The sequence below is a fragment of the Staurois parvus genome, unplaced genomic scaffold, assembly GCF_062004578.1.
Source record: "Staurois parvus isolate SC_StPar_1 unplaced genomic scaffold, SC_StPar_1.0 ptg000287l, whole genome shotgun sequence".
Lineage (NCBI taxonomy): Eukaryota > Metazoa > Chordata > Amphibia > Anura > Ranidae > Staurois > Staurois parvus.
In genome coordinates, this window is record NW_028318083.1 from 8,531,012 (window position 1) to 8,554,423 (window position 23,412).

The following is a 23,412-nucleotide window of genomic DNA, read 5'->3' on the forward strand; positions in this document are numbered from 1 at the left end:
CCTGCTTCTATTGCAGTATGAATATTTTTCATTTTGCAAGGGAATTTGCAATTTCCTTAGTGAATGCGGTACAAAGAATACCCAGCCACTTGTAATGAAAATAAAAAAGCAGGATTTTTGCTTGCATATGACTGTATGATAGAAGGAAGCATAGCTTCACTTTATTCACTAAGGTAACTGAAAATTCAATTTGGAAAGTGAGAAGGCTTTACTTGTTTAGTAAATCATGCACTGTGTCCTATTTCTTGTAAAAATGTTATTCTAGACATCTTCACCAACCTTTCAAGTATGTTTTAAAAGGGAGTTTATAGTGGTTTGTTCATATTTTCTTTTACTCTTTATGTTCAGGACCAAAATGCAATGTTAAAAAAAAATATATTTTATATATATTTGTTAGGTAAGTATGAAATTGCAAATTAATAATTTTATATTTCACATACTCAAATCAAGCTAAATATACACAACGACATCCCAGCTAAAGTACCAGGTTGGAACTAAGTCAAAATAAATATGGGGGTAATATAAGTCATATCTTAGCCTACAAAATTTTTCTAATTAGACTGAATACTCAGATTCCTGCAAAAGACCAATTATGAATAGTTCTCTTTAAGGGGTACATTTGTTGTAGAGGTTGCAGGAATATGGCTTGACAAAAGTTAGACTCTTAGTAGCAAAAATAAACTAAATCAGAGAAACCCCTTAATAGGAGAGTTTTCTGGTTATAATAGGAAGCTCTGCCTGTTCAAAGCTGGATCGATGGTTTAAAATGAATGTGAAATATCAACAATTCTTCAATAATTATACTGAAAATCTACAGATTTTTCCAATGGGGCTTTATATGTTGCCTCCTTATTTAGGGTTATTTAATCTGAGCTTAAAGGCCAAATAAGTGCAGAACAAATCCATCTGCTACTGGAGTAATCTCTGTTTTATATACATCTTTTCAGGCAAACAAGACCCAAGACACTCATTCTTACTGTAAGGGTTGGAAAAGGGAGTTTGATGGCATCCTAGCACATAGATTGGGGGGAATATATGACTGGAAATACCTAAACATTCTAGCAGTGTTCTAGCACTGCAGAGCTCATAAAAGTTCTCACACACTGGTAGTTCACTACAGCGAGGATTGCCAAATACCTTCTGACACATGTTTCAGAGGTTGCCTGGACAGTGTGGTACACATCTAGTGGTCATGCCCTAAGGCTAGATGACTTTGGATAAGGGTTTACAATGGTTATAATTTCAATCCTTGTATGGACAGGCTGGTTGTACAGAAGTTAGTCTAACTATTGACTTCTGTTCAACCAGCCTATCAGGTTTTTTTCCCAAATGATCAGTGCCACTGTGTTCTGATGGTAGAGGGAGCCTTCCCCACTGTTAGAACACAGTAGCACAGAGGGCATGTTCCCCCATCCACCTCAAATGTGTGCATGGGGAATAGGATTATTTTAATGGGTTGGTCAAATACTGAGATCCCAGTTGAATTGGGTATTTGCGGACCCTAGATGAATCGGGCCTACAGTGGACCCTGAAAAGGAGTAGGAGAGACGGGGGCCCTTGTGGAATAAGTCCTCGGTCACACCGATCCCTTCCAGTGAAGTTGCACGATTTTGAAGTCGTATGTCATTCTGGCTTGCGGTGCGACTTGCAAGACATCTGCACACCTGAAGTAGTGCATGCACTACTTTAGAAATCAGTGCGGCTCCGACCAAGTCAGCTTCAAACTGATATTTTCGCTTTAATTGCGGACAACAGGGTGTAACTTGCCATGTGATTTAAAACTCTCATGGCATGGCAAATCGCATGGCAAATTGCACGTGGTGTGACTGGGCACTATTTATGCTTTCTTTGACTTCTCTTTAGAGCAGGGTTTCCCAACCAGGATTATATGGAACCCCAGGGTTCCTTTAGAAGTTGCCAGGGGTTCCTTGAGAAATGAGCAATTTCTGCCTTTCAGGTAAGTTCCCAATGACACCATTGATCTTTTTAGCTATCTGTAAGGGGGTAATTCTTCCTAATGAACACAAGTGTGAGGAGCATTCTTACCTCTGACTATCACACTAATGTATCATGAATTGTAGATAAAGTCGTTTTTAGCAGGGGTTCCCCAAGACCAGAAAGTTATGTCAAGGGTTCCTCTGCATTGAAAAGGTTGAGCTAGACGGTCATTGATATTTGGTAAGCCTGCATTTTGCTACAACCTGGTGGAGGCTTTGAACCTATCTTTGGACACCTTTTTCAAGAATTCTATGGTGGAAGTTTACAATATTTTTCATATTTTCTTTGGACATTCACGTGAATGATTTGTGGGACTTTAATTGACTGTTGATGAACATTCATGTGAATGATTTGTGGGAATTTAATTGACTGTTGTTGGACATTCATGTGAACGGATGGACATTCACGTGTATTTGTGGGAATTTATTTGACTGTTGACTTGTGTCTTTATTTTATTTCATATATATATATATATATATATATATATATATATATATATGCACATAATTGAGACCCCTTATCAATTTTCAAATGATCACATGATTTACGATTGCTGTTTTTTCCCTAGTTTTTTTTTATGAACAATTATGTGATTGATAATTTATTTTTTAATTAAGATGTTCATGTTTTAGTGTTAAGAATTAGTACATCACGCTCTCTTTCAAAATTGGTGTGCTTGTTGCTTATTCTATTTGGGAATATTTTATTTGCACTAGCACGGTTTTCCTGGTAGTGATAGACCAAAGTCCGTGCCTGGAAGTCCTTGACTCTATAAAAGTGAAAAACCATTTACAGTGTATACTCACACAGGAGAAATTGACAGAAATTATTATTGACTTTCATTATACATTTCTAAAGATTTAGCAGTCTTGGCTATCATATTATCATTGTTCAGAAAAGACAAACATCCTTTTTGGTGCTTGCGTTTATTAGAGTTGGGTGCCCCTCCCTAGTCAACCCGGATGACTCCCTTTGAACTTGATCCCCCGCTCCCCTTACCAGTCACACCACCGTAGACTGCCTTTAAACCCCCCCTTCTTTCTTCTTCACTGTATTCTTTTTACTGTATTCTCACTGTGCCTACCCTGTCCTCCTGTGACTCAGATTGACCTAGAGATCCCTCTGTCATCATTAGTTCACACATTTTGATGATACCCATGTTGGATCATTTTATTCTTCATTAAATCCTGCTATGTTTTTACATCCACCTGCTATTTTGGTCTATATTACATGTGAGGTCATTTTATTCTGTGTGGCAGACTATATGTAATACTTTATTGCCCTATTGCTCTATTTGTATTTTTTCAATAAAAACCTTGTAAAAGAAAAACAGCTTTCAGTATAAACTTTATGTGATAGATACTGATGGTATTTCACAGATACAACACATGATGTGATTTTTTTTTTTTTGCGTCTGGCACACCTCAGTGGATGAGCTTCCTCATTATTCAGAGGCGTGAAACACAACATTACTAGCTGAATATTATTTCTCACACCTGGCTGCTGTCTCATTACGGTGAAGTAAATTGATTAACTGCTGTCGGTGCTGAACTGGTTAGCAAGACTACAAAGCGGGGTTATGGACCTTTCACAGCAAGACACATGGCAGCGGTCTGGGGCAGTTATCCCGCTGCTTTGAATCAGGTCACCTTTGCGATGCATCTGAATGTTCCTTCAATGTTACATGACTCCTTGGTATCTTGCAGATCACTTCTGCCCTGACCACGCTGGGCTCTTGTAAGGGTTGCTGAGAGGGGATTAAGGAGAACGAATATGAATTTGTTTACTTGGCTCTGATACAAAATGAAACCATTTGATCATGTAGCTTTGGTGCCAAAACGTCTGCAGCATGCTGCTCTATTACACATTTTGGCACTTGGACGGATGAACAAAATTATATCCTAATTCACTTTGTTGTTGTGGCACTACAGCATATATTATTTAAACTCACAGATCGGAGCTGAAAAATAATATGGCTTTGATTCTTTCAAGATTATGTTCTTTCTTTCAAACCTTTTATGTTGTTACTAAAGCTGTGATATTGTAAGTTATCACTTGATGTGATGTGACAGCAGAAGTAAATGTTTATATATTGTGGATGTATTGTGACCAGAGTGAAGTCTAAGATGTATTTGGTGTGCATGGAAATTCTAGGATATAGCGTAAAACCCCAGTGGCAAGAGCTATTAAGTTCAGACTGCAATAGCCCATAACAACCAATCAAAATGAATATTTTTGCATTTACAGTGTTACTAAACCCACAACGGTAAAATCAGTCTGTATATGCAGTAAAGCATGCTTATTATACTCACTGTGGAGCCTAAGGGGTTAATCATCCGCATTGTGTAAAAATGCTGTTTGATCCTGACTTCTCTGATCCTCCCCTTCTTACAGAGTCCCCCTCTTATCGCCTGATAAAACATATTGTGTTGAGACACTCTGCACATGCTCAGGTTAGTGTGCATTGCTAGAGCCAATCAGCACTGTAAAAAGGCTGTTTGATCCTGTCTTCTCTGATCCTCCCCTTCTTCCACAGTCCCCAATCCATCTGTTGATAGTGGAAACAAAAAAACAACACCTCCTGCGCACTATGGCCCAGAGCAAGGGTGGATAGATGGACACGGAACGTGAAAAAATTCACCACCAAAGCATCAAAGGTTGTGCGGCTCTAAACAAGGCTGTTTTGCTTTACCATCTGTTGATAGTACAGAGCTGTAGGAGTCACTATGCACATGCTCAGTTTAGTGTGGGTTTCTAGAGTTTTTTTTTTTTTTTTGGGGAGGGTTGGGAGGGTGCAGGTGATCAGCACAGGACCAATCAGCACTGTCCAGACAGAGGGTCAGGGGTTATGCAGCCTCATAGAACAGTCAGAGGAGAATGGAAAGTCCTCCTACAAGCTTTAACCACTGCTCAGCTGGACATTGATAGAAGTCACAAGACTCTAATCACTGTTCAAAACTCTCCTCAGTGAGCTCTACAGTGTGTAATTACAACTCCGCCCCCTGTTTTCTGAAATCTCAGGCAACTTTTGTAATTTCTAGACTTTGAATGGATGTAGAGAAGAGAAGACAGGTACAACTTATGTAGGTGGATTTGTTTCATCTCTGTGTCACCTGGGGCATGTTACTTCACCACTTTAACATAATAACCACAATTTGTTCCTCCATCTCGGAAATAAGTTATCTTACAAAACTCTGACAAAGTGAGTTCTTAAGTGTAATTAACATGTTAAAAACAATATCAAGTTAAGGGGATTTTAATTGCTTTCCAGTTCACAAGAACACTAATGTATAATTAATACTGATTATTTTGGAAAAATCACTAGAACTCTAAGCGGACTGAGTTGTCACATGGACAGCATACTGTAGCACTGCAGATTAAACTGGGAGATCAGGTTTCCCAGTGTAATCAATGTCCATGTGGAAGCTATCCTCTGCACTTTGTTTTAAGGAGCTTCTTGTGAAGTGCAGAGTCAGCTGACATACAGACAACCAATCCCCCCAGTGTACACAGTCATGAGGCTTCTTATGGAGCAGAGGCCCTCTCCTGTACCCTCCTGCCTGTGGGAAGTGGTGTATTTAGGTTTCGTACTGCCCTAGGTGACACAAAAAATGGCTCCCCCCATTGACCAACAACACCCCAGCCCCGCCCCCCACCCGAGAGAGCCTTCCACTACCCCTGCCAACCATACACTGGCAACCCCCACCGCTACCCTGACAAGAGATAAGACACTCACCTTCATAGCTCCAGACATCCCCGGGAACAAGAGTCAGGCTCTGCATACACCGTCAAGCAGCCCGCAGCCTCTCTCAGATCCCACCTGGTCCCTGTGCTGTGTGTGTCCCATCTTCATTTCCTTCTTTCGGTGGACAGCAATGCCCCCCTGAAAAATGCTGCTGCCCCCCTGAAAAATGCTGCCCTAGGCAAATGCCTTGTTTGCCTTGTAAATACAGCCTTGCCTGTGGGGCAGTCCTGCACCGAATGCTATTATTGATTACACAGTATTTTATTCTAGCAGTTAGCACCAAGGTGGAGGACATCATTCAGAATGGTGCTCCAAGAGGCACAAAGGAACAGCTTTCTCTTGAAGGTGTGCATACTGTACTTGTGGAGAAACAGAAATAGTCTTTAACCCTTTCGCTGCCAAAGCCATTTTTGCATATTTTTTTGCACACATGAATCATTTTAGGCCTGAAGATTACACAAAACCCCCAAACATTATATATTTTCTGAAAGCAGACACCCTAGAGAATAAAATAGTGGTACTTCCAATTTTTTATGCCACACGATAATATTGCAAAGGTCTAGGAAACGCAACATTTCAATAAAAAAATCACACTAAAGTGAATTTTAGGGCAAACGGACGCAATAAATTACCCACATTTTTGGTAAAGTATAAAAGAAGAGGTTTTTGCTGCGTAAATAGATACTCAGTATGCTACATGTCACCTTACTGTCACTGCTCCGGGTATGACCAGAGGTGTGTGGACTGACACAGGGAAACGCAGGCTTCAGATATAGTATAAACAATATGATTTATTAAGACTAACAATACAAAACGCAGTGCAAAACTAAACATAAACAGTGCAAACAAACCAAACCAAACCACCTACAGATAACAATACATACAATGCAAGAGTCATCAGGCAGGCCGGGTCAGTGGCAAACGGAGTACCAGGAACAGGCGGGAGAGTGGTCGGGGTCACAAGCTGGGTTCAGTAACTCACGGGCAGCGCGGTACAGAGGGTCAGTCAGAGAATGGTCAGGGTCACAAGCCAGGGATCAAACAGGAGAAGTCAGCAGAGGTCAGGATCAGGCAGGGTCGGCAACAAGTCAGGCAGAAACAGGAACAGGAACACAGGATACAAGATACAGGGGCCCATGGAAAAACACACACCAAGGCCCTGACTGTGAGTCTGGCCATTCCTTAAATACAACCCCTGCAATCAGCTTCAGGTGTTTGGCTGACTGCAGGGGTGAGTCTCTGATTGCTGAGAGCACCCGCTGGCCAGCCCTGGTACTGCAGTCCACAAGGCAGGTGAGTCCCACCATTATTGGCAAGTCCATTCCTGACACATTTGTGTGCACCTATGAAATTGTGTCAAACTTCAGTACCCTATATTTCTATAGACAATGCTTCAAAAGCCCCTAAAGGTCATCAGTTTAGCATTACAGAGGAGGTCTGGTGCTAGAATTATTGCTCTCAGTCCGGCGTGCATGGCTATATGCAACATGTACATCGCCATCAACGTTTTTGAACGTAGGCGCCCTAACGTGTTTGTTTATGTTCATACATGCATATATGTGGGGGTGGGGGTGGCTCAATTTTTTTTTGGGGGGGATGTTATGTTCTTGGGTGTAACTTCATTTTTTTCTTACTTAACTTTCTTTTTCATCACATAGGGGACCCCATGTGATGATTTTTTGGTGCCAGGTTCTCTTTATTGAGACATGCTTGTCTCCTCTGTGATCCATTAGAAGTATTGCAATGCAAACCGCATTGCAATACATCTTTCCCTGGCTATTCTAGCCAAGAAAGTGACAGCCGTGACCCGGAAGTGACATGGATGTCGTCTTCCAGGTCACCCATCGACACCCTCTCTCCCCTCCACCCATCGACGCCTGCCATGACTCTTCTCAGGCCCACAGATGGGCAAGCGGAGCCTGGTTACATGGTGGGAGTGCGCCCGCAGGGGGTGCGGGAGGGTGGCGGCACTGGAACCGGGACCATGGAAGCAATCGGCAGCAGTGGAGCCGTCTGAATGCTTCCACCCGACAGGCAGCAGTCTGCCTGTCAGTTTTATACACAATCCCGCTGGCTTCAGTATAAAACCCCCTGTTGTCAGGCCCATACGGCGTACGGACCTGGTAGCGAAAGGATTAAGGCCTGGTTCACACTTATGCATTTTTTAGTACATTTTGCAGAAATGCACTACAGTCCATTTAACATGATTCCCTTTGGGACACGTTTACATTCTTTGCATTTTTCAGCCGCTGCATTTTTGGAAAGGGTCAGGGACTTTTTTAAACACAACATGGTTTGTTTTTGGTTCAATGGACTTCAATGGACATGCGGCAGAAATGCATGTAGTGCATTTGTGATCCATTTTGCGTTTTTTTTGCCAATAGGAAAGTATTGACTTTGATGCGACTTTGGATGGGTGCAACTCGGATGTGACTTTGATGCGACTTTGGATGGGTGAGACTTGAATGCTATTTGGATACAACTTTGATGCAACTTTGGATAGGTGCAACTTGGATGTGACTTTGGATGGGTGCGACTTTGGATGCTACTGCTACTTGAGTCCTAGAGAGTGTAAAGTCACATCAAAGTCACACTACATTACCAAAACTGTCATACTTTCCTATTAGCAAAAAAAAAAGTATGACAGTTCTGTCCATGTAGTGTGACTTTGATGCGACTTTAGCCTTGTTAAACACCGGTTCAACTTCAGGGGCAACATGTGATTTACAAATCACACCTGAAGTTACATGTAATGTATTTCTATGGAATGGTCTTAATCAGTGTGATATGAAGTGAAGAAAATATATCCTGCACTACTTGTTTCCTATTCATTGCGACTTGCATTGACTTCTGAGCGGTACAAATTGCACTGATCTTTCAAAGTCACATTCAGTGTGAACCAGGGCTTACACTCTCTTGGACATGAAGTAGCATCAAAGTCGCATCCAAGCTGCACGCATCCAAAGTTGAATCCAGTCTCTGGGGCAGCATAGTGGCTAACCCCTGGTTCACATATCCGCATTCCTGTGGTCCGCGCTTTGCACAGGTGCTAGAGGCCTTTCATTTGAATGGACTCCCGTGCCCCGGGACATGCAGGGAAGAAGTCCCTGCACTTCTTCTGAAAACGCAGCCCGCATGGGAACCTCGGTTCCCAGGACGGTTGCGATTTTCAGTGAGGGCGGCGTGCCATTAGAATTAATGGCACCGGCCCGCGGGTCCGCATTCCTCTGTGCGGGTGGTACGGCTGCACAGAATTTTGTGCAGATCCACAGTGGAACCACCCGCACATATGTGAACCTAGCCTAAATGGTTAGCATTTCCACCTGGCAGTACTAGGGTCATTGTTTTGAATCCCAATCACAGCACCACCTGCCTGGAGTTTGTATGTTCTCCCTGTACCTGTGTGGGCTTCCTCCGGGTACTCTGGTTTCCTCCCACAATCCATAGACATGCTGGTAGGTGAATTGGCTCTTGTCTAAATTGTCCCTAGTATGTGTATGTATGAATGTGAGTTAGGAACCTTAGATTGTAAGCTCCTTGAGGGCAGTGACTGATGAGAATGTACAATATATATGTAAAGCACTGTTGACAGCACTATATAAGCACCTGAAATAAAGTTGCAGCAAAGTCACACCCATCCAAAGTTACATCCATACAAAGTCCCATCCAAGCTGCACACATCAAATTCAATACTTTCCTATTGGCAAAAAAAAAAAGCATCAAAAACGCAGCAAAAAGTCATTTTCAAAAACGCACTGCAAAACAAGTCGTAAAGACACATCAGAGGTGTGAACCTAGTGTTAACGGGTCAGTTCACCCATAAATACTATTTTAATTGTAGGTCTTGGATACTCCTACCAATGAGATATCCCTTTCATAGTTCAGGATTCTGTTCCCCCTCACCTGGGACTAGGGGTGTTCACTGTGCAGCTTGTTCCAGTCTCTGTAATAGAAAATAATTATGGAACCCAACAGGGAGAGTGTAGGTCCTTTACAATGGTCATCGCAGGTGTTTAGACCCAGGAACTGAAATCCTATAAATGGAGTCTCTGGGAGATTCTAGAACAGGGGTGGGCAAACTTTTTGACTTGAGGGCCGCAATGGGTTCATATATTGGACCCGGGGGCCGGACCAAGAGTAGATGAATGATGTGTATGTGTCATCCATAGTAAGTATAGTAATATTCCCCCATAGTAAGCATAGTAATTAATCCCCCATAGTAATTAATCCCCCATATAGTAATTCGTCCCCCATATAGTAATTCGTCCCCCATAGTAATTCATCCCCCCTATAGTAATTCATCCCCCATAGTAATTCATCCCCCATATAGTAATTCATCCCCCATAGTAATTCATCCCCCACATAGTAATTCATCCCCCACATAGTAATTCATCCCCCATATTAATTCATCCCCCATATTAATTCATCCCCCATATAGTAATTCATCCCCCATATAGTAAGTCCCCCATATAGTAATTCATTCCCCATATAGTAAGTCCCCCATATAGTAATTCATTCCCCATATAGTAAGTCCCCCATATAGTAATTCATTCCCCATATAGTAAGTCCTCCATATAGTAATTAATTCCCCATATAGTAAGTCCCCCATATAGTAATTCATTCCCCATATAGTAAGTCCCCCATATAGTAATTCATTCCCCATATAGTAAGTCCTCCATATAGTAATTCATTCCCCATATAGTAAGTCCCCCATATAGTAATTCATTCCCCATATAGTAAGTCCTCCATATAGTAATTCATTCCCCATATAGTAAGTCCCCCATATAGTAAGTCCCCCATATAGTAATTCATCCCCCATATAGTAAGTCCCCCATATAGTAATTCATCCCCCATATAGTAAGTCCCCCATATAGTAATTCATCCCCCATATAGTAAGTCCCCCCCCTGTGTCAATTCACTTACCTTTGGTCCGCGCGTTCCTCTCGTATTCCCGCGCCGTTCTGGTCTTCAGGGAGGACTGTGAGAGGAGTTCGTCACGCTGCCCCGCCTACATCCTGGCTGCCCCGCCTACATCCTGACAGCTGCAGAGTCCTGACGTCCGAGAGGAGGGAGGGGGGCGGCCATCCGAGAGGGGGGGCGGCCATCCGAGAGGAGAGGAGGGGAGAGGAGGAGAGGAGGGAGGGGAGAGGAGGAGAGGAGGGAGGGGAGCGGGCGCCCGGCACACAGGAGAGCCGCATCTAAATTTGTAAAGAGCCGCGGCTTGCCGACCACTGGCCTTGCGGGAGCCTAGCTCCGCGGGCCGGATTAAAAGGTCCGCCGGGCCGTATACGGCCCGCGGGCCGTAGTTTGCCCATTGCTGTTCTAGAAACTTGGGTAGCTTGGTACTTTGGAATCCTCAAAGAATTTACTCATTTGGTGTGGACTGGCCCCTAAATTGTCTAACATTTTTGCCAGTTGATAAATTGCATACAGAACTTATGTTTCACTATATTTTCCACAACTTACATTATTGGGGAAAGCAAATATAAAAGTAATTTGTATTAGGTGAAAAAACAAAGAAGTATATAACCACCTTTACACCGAACTCATCTAAAGAACTGATATAAACAGAATTCAGCATAGGAAAAAAACATTTTCCTGAAGTGCCAGAGAGGGAAATCTTCACAAATTGCCAGTCTACTAGAAGAATCTAATCTTATCTGCACCAAGCAACATCGGCTTTGTTCAGATTGCTGCTTTGATCCCAAACTCTTTATCTGCAGACGTGCTCAGAAATTTATTAGCAGGTTTCAGCTGTAAATGTCAAAGTGCTGATGAGCGCAGATTGCAGAGAACTGATTGCCTTGCTGCTCACAGATTATAGGAAACAGGTCTCCAAAATTTGGATGGCGGCACATTATGTGCTATCCAAAAGCAGATGGAAGCTGCAGCTTTAGGTATAGGAAAAATACTTTTTTTTAGGGTGTAGCCAGGGGCGGACTGACAACTCATGGGGCCCCCGGGCAATAGGGCATCATGGGGCCCCTGTGTCCTTGCCCAAACTCAAAAAAGCCTATGAAAAAGGTACCAGTGGCATCTCATGGGGCCCCCTGCTGACCCCGAGCCCTCGGGCAGTGCCCAAGTTTCCAAATGGTCAGTCCGCCCCTGGGTGTAGCCCAGCAGGTTTAAGCCTTGGTTCACAGCTTTGCATTTTTTACTTAATTTTGTGTTTTTCAGAAACGCACTACAGTCCATTTAACATGATTGATGAACACATCTAGTTCACATTAGTGCATTTTGAGACTGTGCATTTTTTGTAAAGGGTCAGGGACTTTTATCCCACAGCAGATTACAGTTTGCGTGTAATAGACTGCAATGAACCTGCACCAAAAATATAAGTGTTGCATTTTTAACGCAAGTTTTGAATTTTTTTTTTTCTTGGCTAATAGGAAAGTATGGCAGTTCTGTTCATGTAGTGTGACTTTACATCCTTTGGCACTTGAGTAGCAACAAAGTCACATCAAAGTAGCACAGGAGCCTTCATGTGTCCAATGTCATATTTTATTTGGCTAATAGGAAAGCATGTAAGCACCTTTATGTGTCCAATGTCGCATGTAAGGGCTAGGGTTAGGGGCTAGGGTTAGAGTTATATGTTAGGGTTCAGGGCTAGGGACAGGGTTAAATGTTAGGCTGAAGGTTAAGGGTTAGGGTTAAATGTTAGGGTTAAGAGCTTAGGTTAGGGTTAAATGTTAGGGTTAGGGTTAAGAGCTTGGGTTAGGGTTACATGTTAGACTGAAAGTTAAAGGCTAAGATTAGGGTTAAGGGCTGGGTTAGGGTTAAATGTTAGGGTTAGGGGTAAGAGCTTGGGTTAGGGTTACATGTTAGACTGAAAGTTAAAGGCTAAGATTAGGGTTAAGGGCTAGGATTATGGTTAAATGTTAGGGTTAATGGCTATGGTTAGGGTTAAATGTTAGGGTTAAGGGCTGGGTTAGGGTTAAATGTTAGGGTTAAGGGCTGGGTTAAGGATAAATGTTAGGGTTAAGGGCTTGGGTTAGGGTTAAATGTTAGGGTTAAGGGCTGGGTTAGGGTTAAATGTTAGGGTTAAGGGCTGGGTTAGGGTTAAATGTTAGGGTTAAGGGCTGGGTTAGGGATAAATGTTAGGGTTAAGGGCTTGGGTTAGGGTTAAGGGCTAGTATTAGGGTTAAATGTTATGGCTAGGGTTAAAAGCTTGGGTTAGGGTTAAATGTTAAGGTTAAGGGCTGTGGTTAAGGTAAATGTTAGGGTTAAGGGCTATGGTTAGGGTTAAATGTTAGGGTTAAGGGCTGGGTTAGGGATAAATGTTAGGGTTAAGGTCTGGGTTAGGGTTAAATGTTAGGGTTAAGGGCTGGGTTACGGTTAAATGTTAGGGTTAAATGTTAGGGTTAAGGGCTGGGTTACGGTTAAATGTTAGGGTTAAGGGCTGAGTTAGGGATAAATGTTAGGGTTAAGGTCTGGGTTAGGGTTAAATGTTAGGGTTAAGGGTTAGTATTAGGGTTAAATGTTATGGCTAGGGTTAAGGGCTGGGTTAGGCTTAAATGTCAGACTGAAAGTTAAGGGCTAAGTTTAGGGTTAAGGGCTGGGTTAGGGTTAAATGTTAGGGTTAAGGGTTAGGGAGTTAGTGGTCATTTTTAGGGTTAGAAGACTAACAATCACAGCTAACCCTAGCCCTTAACTCTAATATTTAAAACTAACCCTTAACCCTAGTCCTAGCATGCTACTTTAGAAACATACAGGTTCCTGCACTACTTTGATGCGACTTGAGTGCCAAAAAGTGTAAAGTCACATCAAGATTGGACTACATGAACAGAGCTGTCATACCTTCCTATTAGCCAAAAAATGCATGTTCAAAAATGCAAAACGCACAAGAAAAACACATCAACCGCAACCTGCATAGATGTATACCTAGCCTTAGGGATACTTCAGATTAATCTTTTTCTTTCAAAATCAAAAGGAATTCAAAAACTAGCCATTCTGTAGAGCAGGGCTCGATAAATTTGCTTTGAATCTAGGAGCCAGCTAAAAAAGTTAGGAGCCAGCTTTTTTTAGCATAGCGTGGGTTTTCAGCGACTGGAACTTTACTTGAAGCGGTTTGCCACATGATAATCATGGCAAAACTGCAACACGTTTTAGGCGCCATGGAAATAATGGCACCTGAACCTGCATTTTGCAATCAGCGATTCTGCTGCGATCTCAAAACGTCCAGGTGTGAATGGAGTCACCCTGGCTGCTCAAAACACTAAAGCATAACATAACATAAATAAATCCAAATAATATGTGAAACACTCAACAGCATAAGTCCAAAAGAGGAGAAGAAGGAAGTCTCTTCAACAATATTAGTGGGAGTACCCGCTATCCCGGTGCTGTAAGTCTCTAAATGATGTGCATCACCATGGTGCCCATAATATATAGGTGGACCCTCACCTTCAAGTATTGATCCATATGAAAGACAGGTCAAACTGGCATCTCCCCTCCTAATGGGGGTAAAATAGTATCCTTTCCTCTGTAGATAATCCACCTCTCTTTATGGTCACTGTATCCTCCAAATTAACCCTTTAGCAGCACTACTTTTTGCAAAAGTAAAATTTAGGGATGCACTGATACTGATACAAGTATTGGTGCTGATACTGAGTATTTTCCTGAATAGACGGCATGTGATTTGTCAGCACCATCCATGTGATGGTGCTGCTGACCAATCAAAAGTCCTCTGTCATCACTGCAAGGAGAGGAAAGAAAGCGGCAGGGATTTCAAATCCCCACTGCTTTCTCTCCTCTCTTACCACCAAGACTCAGCATGGGATGCCTGCAGGGAGGATTCCCACTCCGCTCCTGTGTGAACTCGGGCAATGACAAGTCTGGGTTCACGCAGAAGCAGTGGGGAAACCGCATGCGATTTGGACAGGAATTAAATTCCTGTTCAAATCACATGCTATTCTTTGCGGTGCAATTTGCGCCCAATAACGCAAATAGCACCACAAAGTGTCAATAATAGGTATTGGCAAGTACTTGACCGAAAGTATCGGTACTTGTACTCGCCGATAAAAAAACAGTATTGGGCATCCCTAATAACATTGTCTTAGTTAGAGTTCCACTTTAATGAAGCTAGAAGCAAACTGGGCCTCAGGAACTATATATGCCCCCCTTGTAGCCCCAGCCTTATCTTGAAAGAGCAGGTTCAGCCAAAAGTGTGGTTAAGAACAGTGATGTGAGTGTGACATTTATAAAAAAGCTAGATTTTATTTTAAAAAATAGAACAAGGTAAGAAATTGATTTATATATAGATTTCATATAAAAATAATATGTTAAAGTAATGCAAGTAGGTCATACTTATTTGTCTTTGGATTGTTCTCATGACAACCTCTGTGATGACAAAAGTCTGATATTTTTATCACTGCCCACAGAGTCACTAAAATTATGTTCAGAGCTCTTTTTTGCTTCCTGCTTCAAAGAAGAAATGAAAAAGGATTTTCAGTTTTCACAGTCAATTGTCTCCGCTCTGGGTTTAGGACTATGACATTTTCTTCTTATATAATGAAATATTGGTCAATAACTTTTCAAAACAACAGTACAATGTGGCAACAGTGACAAGAGGACTGTAGATGGTGAAAAATGGATTTTCTGTAAAAGCTAGGCTATACAATTCCGCTTGATCCAAAATTTCATATTACTTATAAAGTGACCCTATTCCTTCCTGAAGAAGTTTCCTTGCCGCTATGGCTCATTGTAGGCTTTTCTATTTGGGAATGGTCCAACACTTTCTGATAGTGTCAAAACTTGCCAATCCATCCCACCCACCACATGTGGGTGGGAGGACAAAGGGGCACTCTTTACATCTGGAGGAAAATAATTTTAATCTCCAAACACGGAAAGTTTTCTTCACAGTAAGAGCTGTGAAAATGTGGAATAGACTCCCTCAAGAGTTCTGGCCAGCTCAGTGGATTGCTTTAAAAAAGGCCTGGATTCTTTTTTAGATACACAGAATATAACTGGATGCTAACATTTATAGGTAAAGTTGATCCAGGGAATATCCGATTGCCTCTCGAGTGATCAGGAAGGAATTTGTTTCCCTGCAGGAGCAAATTGGATCGTGCTTTGCTGAGTTTTTTACCTTCCTCTGGATCAACTGTGGGTATAGGATTATAACTTTTTTTTTTAATGGTTGAACTGGATGGACTTTTGTCTTTTTTCAGCTAGACTAACTATGTAACTATGTTCATACTGGGTTGTCTTACTGCCCAATAGCAAGAATTGCTTAAAGTGTATATAAAGCCTAGCAATGGACGTCCTTTATTTGCTTAATTTTGGTCTGTTAAAGGGTTATTTCACCTTTCCTGCATATTTCTAACAACCCTCCCCCCACCTCCCTACAGTTTAGCATCCCCTGCTCATTACATACCGTGTTGCTGTTCTGGCCTGTTTGCAAAAATTCCCAGGTAGTTGAACCCCCTCTGATGGTTGAATGTTCCGTTAAAATTGCATGCATGCATAGGGTACGCTCTCTTCCTCCAGCAAAAATGGATTAACTCAGCATTGTGTGGCATCTTTTCCTAGAAGGATAACGAGAACATGTGCTGTTTTAATAAAACCCACAGGGGCACACTTCAAACCCCAGAGATCTGACGAAGAAGCGGAAGCTTTGAACCACATTACCGCCCACTTTACGGTGGTGCCATCACGTGCGATGCAACGCCATCTTGTGTTCCATGCTGGTTCCAGCGGCGTTTGGCCGCTCGTTGCTGCTTCCTTCCCGGGCTTGGACAACAGCAGGCCATGGAATATCAGCCGGATTACATTGGGGAACCTCCTGAGATGGTTTTACATGCCCATTTTATCTGCTCAATAGTGAGTTTCCAATTTGCTATATTTCAATAAATGGAATTGTCCCATGCTGCACTTAGTTTGGCGTCCCTCTGTGTTTTCTTTACATACAGGAGTCAGAGCTTCAGCTTCACTCTGGAGGGTGCTGCCGCTGGTGCCTTCATACAGTTTAAGTCATGGACATTTGATGGACTTACTATAGACTTTTTTGTGGTTATATTCCTGTATGGGCCTTGGCAATATTTGCTTCTTTAGTGCCTATATCCCCCCTTTTTCACTTCTAACCCCAGGCCTGTCCTCAAGTATAGGAAGGATAGAGCGGGTTAGGCTACCTGGGAGTTTTTGCATAGCCCATAGAAATGGAGTGAAAAAAGAGAACCTTTTTAAAAAGCTGAGTAGCGGTATGTAATGAGCTGGGGATGCTGAATTGCTTTGGGGTTTTGATGGAAATGTGCAAGAAATGTGAACTAAGCTAATAAATATACTATTAAAAGTGTTTGGTTGTATTGTAACCGATAAATGTAAAAAAAAATGCTTGTTGATCTAGATATCTTGAGAGCTTAAAACGTATGCACTTTCTGTCTGTGCCACATAGAGATCAAGTACATTGTTCCCAACCATCTCTGCGGACTGCAGAGTGCCTGCTCCCCATGTTTTTGAGGAGAGGGCGAAGTGTTTTCTTTTCCTAGAGTGAGAAGGCTACTCCTCCATAGATACAGTACAGTGAGTGAGCGTTGTCCCTTTAAACAGGAAGTGTGCTAATGGCAGGACCACCAGGCAAAAATAAAGGAAAAATGGTGTAAAAAAGAAATCTAATACTGCCATCACATCGAAGGAATGGTAAGATTTTTGTATTTTGGGTTAGATACAATTTAAAAGGCGATGTACGTTTTTAGTAAAAAGTATTAGGGGTTGATTTACTAAATTGGAGAGTGCAAAATCTTGTGCAGCTCTGAGTAAGGGGGCATGTCCCCCGAAACACTTGATCCTTCCAACCGTGTGGTATATGGTCAGATGCCATCTGTTTTGCCTGCTTTTTTATTGTTTGAGTATGCATTTGTGTTTGGGATTTAATAAATAAAGTTGGTAGTGTAACATAGAATACTAAATCGAGAATCTTTCAGCAAGGTTATGGCTGTGGTATGAAAGAAGATCAGGTTATGGGGTCTCAATCTAGTCCCCCTTGGATATGAAGTTACGGGATGCAGGGATGGACACCAGCCTGTTCTATGACAGTGGGAAGAGAGTAGGTGGCCCGCAAAACCTTCCTCTCCACACTTATTAGGACCTGACTGTCTGCTCCCAGAATAAGTGCAATACTGAACGTTGAGATGTGGCAGGGAATACGATAAAAAGGGAAGCCCAAACTCTTTCTGTGCACAGGGGTTCTCTGTAGTCTATCTCTCTATCAATAAATTAGTAAATCAGTCTTCTTGTATCCCCAAAATCCAAAGCATCACTTTAGAGTGGACTTCCCCTTCAAGTTCCTGTACAGAGGAAAGATAGTTTCAAGGGCAACTCATTGTTAGCCAGATCTTCAAACTGTGGCCAGAGAAGAAGCTGATTGAGCAGGATGTGGATTTGATCAGCTTCATTGGACGGCAGAGGTGACCTCAAAGTCTCCTTAAAGAGAACCTATCCCCTCCACCTGTTTCATAGGTAGTAATTATTTAGTTGCATATACCTGTAATGATGGAAACATGATCTGCCTATGGCTAATAAAAGAAGTACACGATAAATAGATGTATATTTCCTCACAGTTTGTATGTGATAAACCAGAGGGAGAACACACAAAGGACAAATATTGCAAAGAATGTTGTGTTATTATAACTGTGGTTATTCATATAATGATAGTATTTAATCTATTTATTCATTTTTTACTTCATGGGACATAGCTTATTTTATTTATGTATTACACATAGTTATATAGCACTGTCAATTTACACAGCGCTTCACATATATGTACATAAACATATATTGTACATTCACATCAGTCCCTGCCCTCAAGGAGCTTACAGTCTAAAGTCCCTAACTCACACTCATACATACACATACTATGGCCAATTTAGACAGGAACCAATTACCTATTGCCATGCCTTTGGAGGGTGGGAGGAAATCAGAGTACCTGGGACAGGCTAAAATCTATCAAGGCTACACTCAGCTTGTGAATGTCACCTTTTATTCACATGACTTAAATCTTTAAAAAAAAAAAGAATGCTGTAGCTGAAACCACCCGATCTCTTTAGTTGTACTACAGTTTGCTGAACTCCTGTTATATGCTATTTTTGATGGAAAACATTGGTGAAAAAGCAGTGCTCTGATGAAGAAACAGCAACTAGCTTCCATAGCTGCTGACTATGGCCCATCTCCTCCCACCTCCTGTACCTTGGTATTGGTTGGTTGAGGCTATTCATTAGTTATAGCACAATAGCGAGGCACCAGTTATGGGAAAGTAGCAGACCAGAGCCAATGACTATGGAAGCTGCTAGCTGTTTCCCAGCAGAGTGCCCTGCCTTTCTGGATCCAATGTAAAACAACATATCAGAAAGCAAATGTAGGCACACTAATTCTGTATTGCACACTTTCACTTTATATGGCCATTATATAGAGCTTTGTACTTATTTTCTTACCTTGCTATAGTCAAAATCTTTTTAGTATTGTAAATATGAAATATTACATATGAATAAAAAAAGGTTTTTTTTTATCCAACCTTGTACCCACCTTGTAGTAAAAGCCCATGCAATAGTACAATAGGTTCAGCTGAATTAGTAAGCAGAAAAGATACTCACTAGCTGAAAAGAGGATAACCAATTCCATGCTTTCTCTGTTTCTAACCCTAGTGCTTTGGGAATCCTTTGGTATGTGTTAATTTGTAACACAAATGAGCAGCACAGTGGCTAAGTGGTTATTACTTACGCCTAGCAGCACTAGGGTCATCAGTTCCCATCCTAACCATGGCACTACCTGCTTGGAGTTTGTATGTTCTCCCTCTGCCTGCGTGGGTTTCCTCCCACACTCTAAAGACATTAAGGTTAATTGGCTCCTGTCTTAACTGGCCCTGGTATGTGTAAATGTGAGATAGGGACCTTAGATTGTAAGCTCCTTGAGGGCAGGGACTCATGTGAATGTACAAAATATATATATATATATATGTAAAGTGTTGCACAAATTGACATTGCTATATAAGAACCTGTAATAAATAAACACAAAAACATTATATATAAAATTCTTTTTTAAGCTTTCCTATATTTTCACCTGTTGATCTAGCCAATAAATCTGTTATTTTTCAACATAAGCTGTCTAAATATGTAGAGATGTAGCAGTTAGAGGACTAAAACAAACCATTCATCACTGACAGGGGTGCTTACAATGTTTAGCTTTTATTCATTTATTTAAAACCTCTGTAACTGTGTAAAGAGTGTTAGATGGAGTTTGGCTTCAGTTTGTTAGTGTATTTAAATCTGCTAGTACATCTAACAATCCCCTCTTCCCAGACTGACAATGCTGCTGTCCAAAGGTGTCTCTTTTGCTCCTTCATCAAGAGTGGGGCACTACAATACAATACAATACAGAAAGTGTTTTACTGGCCAGAACACAAGGTGAAAACAGAGGGAAAAAGACTAAAAAAAATAACAACTAACACAGCCACCACATCTAACAATTGGTAAGCTGCAATATGTTACATTTTTGGCTCTGAGTTTAACACTGCTTTGAACTTAAGAATACAATTGCCCAAAAACCATTGCAGTGTTCCTTTAAGATGCTGACATAAACTGGTGAGATTCTTATGTATATTTGCAGCTATGGACAGACAGCTTTCGGGGGTGGGAGGAGGGGGTAAGTCTGGCAGGTTACAAAATCCTAACTATTCACTATTGTGTCCACTGAGATAGGCCAGAGAAGGGACAGTCTGCATTGTACATTATCTGTATGTGCCTGCATGGGTGTTCTCCATAAACACTGGCCAGTCTAAGAATTCATATCTTGTGCACCAAGCAGCTTGAGTATCTTGTGTGAAGGAGGTCAGATCACGCCTGAACGTCCCAACTGTTCTATAAAATGTGCACAAATCAAGCAGGCGGCATTATCACAGCATGTCTGAGACTCTTTTTGGTGGTTTTCACTTGTTTAGTTTCCCTTTGTCCTTTCTTACAGATTTGGAAATGGAACAGATTTTCCTCAAGAGGCTGAGGACGCCGATGACCCAACAGCTTATGTTACTAATTTGTCCTATTACCATCTGGTTCCATTTGAAACAGATATTTTAGACTGAAGCTATCAAGAACCTGCAAGGATTTATTTACCATGAAGGTGAAACCTCCTGAGTGCTGCTATCCCTGTGGCCTTTTTAAAACTTTAAAATGCATTTCTCTTAGCAACTTAGCACACAGACGTCAGCAAAGATGAATAGACTTTTCAGAATGCCTTAATGTGAACGAGAGGCAGAAGATGCCCTGGAAAGCTTGAAATAAAGTTTTGCTTGTTCTAAATATCCATTCCATAATACTTATCTAGCCTTTAATTGCATGCACGGTGGCTTTTTCCGAACATAGTGCATGATCAGAATTGTTTGCCTAATTGTTGCCAGAAGATTAAAGAATCATACACCAGCAGCATCATTATAATGTTGGAGTCATTTATATCACAGATGCTGAAGAAAAAGTGCTTTCCATAGGAACAATAATCATTTATGTTTTTTTAAAGAATGATCCTAAACAACCAAACGTAAGCTATATTTTTCAATGCCTACAGTTGTCTAGAATGTATCCAGAGTAGGTGTAATGAAGACCAAATGGAATGGATTTGTTTGTTGTTTTAGTATATTGTGATATGAGGGACATGAGTATGTTAAGAAATACAGCAATTGTATGTGAGATAAAGACAAGTGATAATGACAAGTTTAGGAGCCCAAATAGACTGGGGGAGCCCATTAGAGATGAGCACAAGCCATACTATGGGCTTGGTGGTCAGCATAGAGGAAGACACTCTGTTCCAGAGCCGATTATAAAGGCCCCTTTGCACAAGGACGAGACCAATGTGAGTATTCTTATTTTTAAAGTTTGAAGCACAGTCAGGTTCACTAGTACTGATAAAATCAGAGAAAGTGTCACCAGTAGTATTGCGGATATTAGGTTCAAATATGTAGTAAATAGAGGAATAAATGGATGGACATGGTAATGGTAGAGGTACAATGGGCAGTTTCCCTTGCTAATACAAGTACTGTGGTAGTGTATTGTACCATGGTATTGTACTGTGAAGAAAGACTCTGGCCAGGTGGCACTCATTTCAAGAGCTCATGCATGTACGGTAAGTGAAACAGCTAGTGGCTTTAAAGGAGGGTCTAAACCAGTGTTTCTCAACCTTTTTTCAGTCAAGACGTCCTTTAAAATTCCACACAATCTCAAGGCACCCCATTCTAAAATGTAAAGTAAACTAAACAAATAGTTTTGCATAGCGCAGCAACATCCAACTTTAGAAGTGGTTTATTCTTTCAAAGCTATTGCACCTTTGCACACTGGTACCGATTAGTATTCCAACGTTCCTCTTCTCCCTTAAAGTGACCCCAGTGCTGGTGGAGAGGGGCAAACAAGGATCCAGGTGACTGATATCCTCCTTATCAACCAATTACATCATCGGTTGTTAGAATGCCAGTGGATGGCCCCCAAAGAGTACAAGATTGTAATGCTGCACAATACAAACTTGTGGTTTTTGTAATAAAAAGGCAGGTTTGATCCACTTGCTGTCTTGTCTACAATGTTTGGGGAATATAGGGCAATTTTTAAACACTTTCCAAGGCACCCCTGAAGAACCCAAAAGGAACTCCAGGGTGCCTGGGCACCCTGGTTGAAAAAGACTGGTCTAAACAGTGTCCCTTCAAAGGGACCCTCTTCTATACATGCCTACCAATGGGCTAGCTGTTTTTATGCAGTTACATCATCTACATTCCATTGTAAGTTCTTGTGCAATATTAACATTTTTAAGTGTTTTGTATTGGGCTTTTTGCTGCGGTGAAATTTCCTGTGTTGGGAAATATATTTGCTGGATGGAAATAAACAGTTCTGTTTACTAACAGAAACAACATTCTAATGTAAATAATAGTAAATTATTGAAAAAGCCTAATTCTTTTATACATTTGAAAATCTATTTTATTGAAATGAAAAAATATTACCCTCAATAAATATATTTGAAATCTGTTGTGAGTGATGTTTTTATTTATTTATTTATTTGTTTTTAAAATAAATGAATAGATTAATTCAACAAGAACTCTCAATGTGTATAGTTTCGATCTATAATGTATTTTTTGTATCTTATGTATGATTATTTAGCTCTTCCCCTTTGTTTTACAATACATCATTTTGCTGTGCCCTTCTGGCCAAATCTTTTTTTTAGTTCTCATTGATGATATGGCAAACCATGGAGCTCCCCATGTCAATAGATAAAATGGCTGCTGGGTTGGTCCTAACTTTATAGTAATTGCCAGCCATACAAAGTCTACCGTTGTTCAACTAGTGAGCTCTGGGTCACTTACAATCTCTCCAGGGAGATACCTGAATAGACCATTCTTGCAATAAAGTATAGCCTCAAAGGCTCTTTTGGCTCTCACTGCTATAGTCTTTCTCAAATCCTAGTGCTCATCACATTCTAAGACCTAAAGTGTATGGAAAAGCTATTTTTTTTCTTTTGGATAGAACCATTTGAAGTTAGAACCACTGTGAGTTTTTCTATTGCTGTCTGTGTCCTTTGGGAGATTCGCTTTCATTCTCTGTCCTATGTCCTGGTGACCATTGTCATCGGTACTGAAAGTGAAAGAAAACAGGAATAAGGGAAAGTCTTCCAATGTGGACACTTGTTCCAGTGACATACATCAGAGAGGA

The 23,412-nt window shown here is 41.3% G+C and overlaps 1 protein-coding gene across 1 annotated transcript in view; it reads left to right on the forward strand.

The window, feature by feature from the left end:
- The window catches only part of PXDC1 (PX domain containing 1), a 104,390-nt gene extending 81,659 nt beyond the window's left edge, over positions 1–22,731 (forward strand). The window contains exon 5 of the mRNA XM_089682213.1: positions 20,693–22,731. Within this exon, the coding sequence (XP_089538339.1) occupies positions 20,693–20,810 (118 nt within the window). The 3' untranslated portion in view covers positions 20,811–22,731. The remainder of the gene's footprint in view (positions 1–20,692) is intronic.
- Positions 22,732–23,412: the final 681 nt, after the last annotated feature.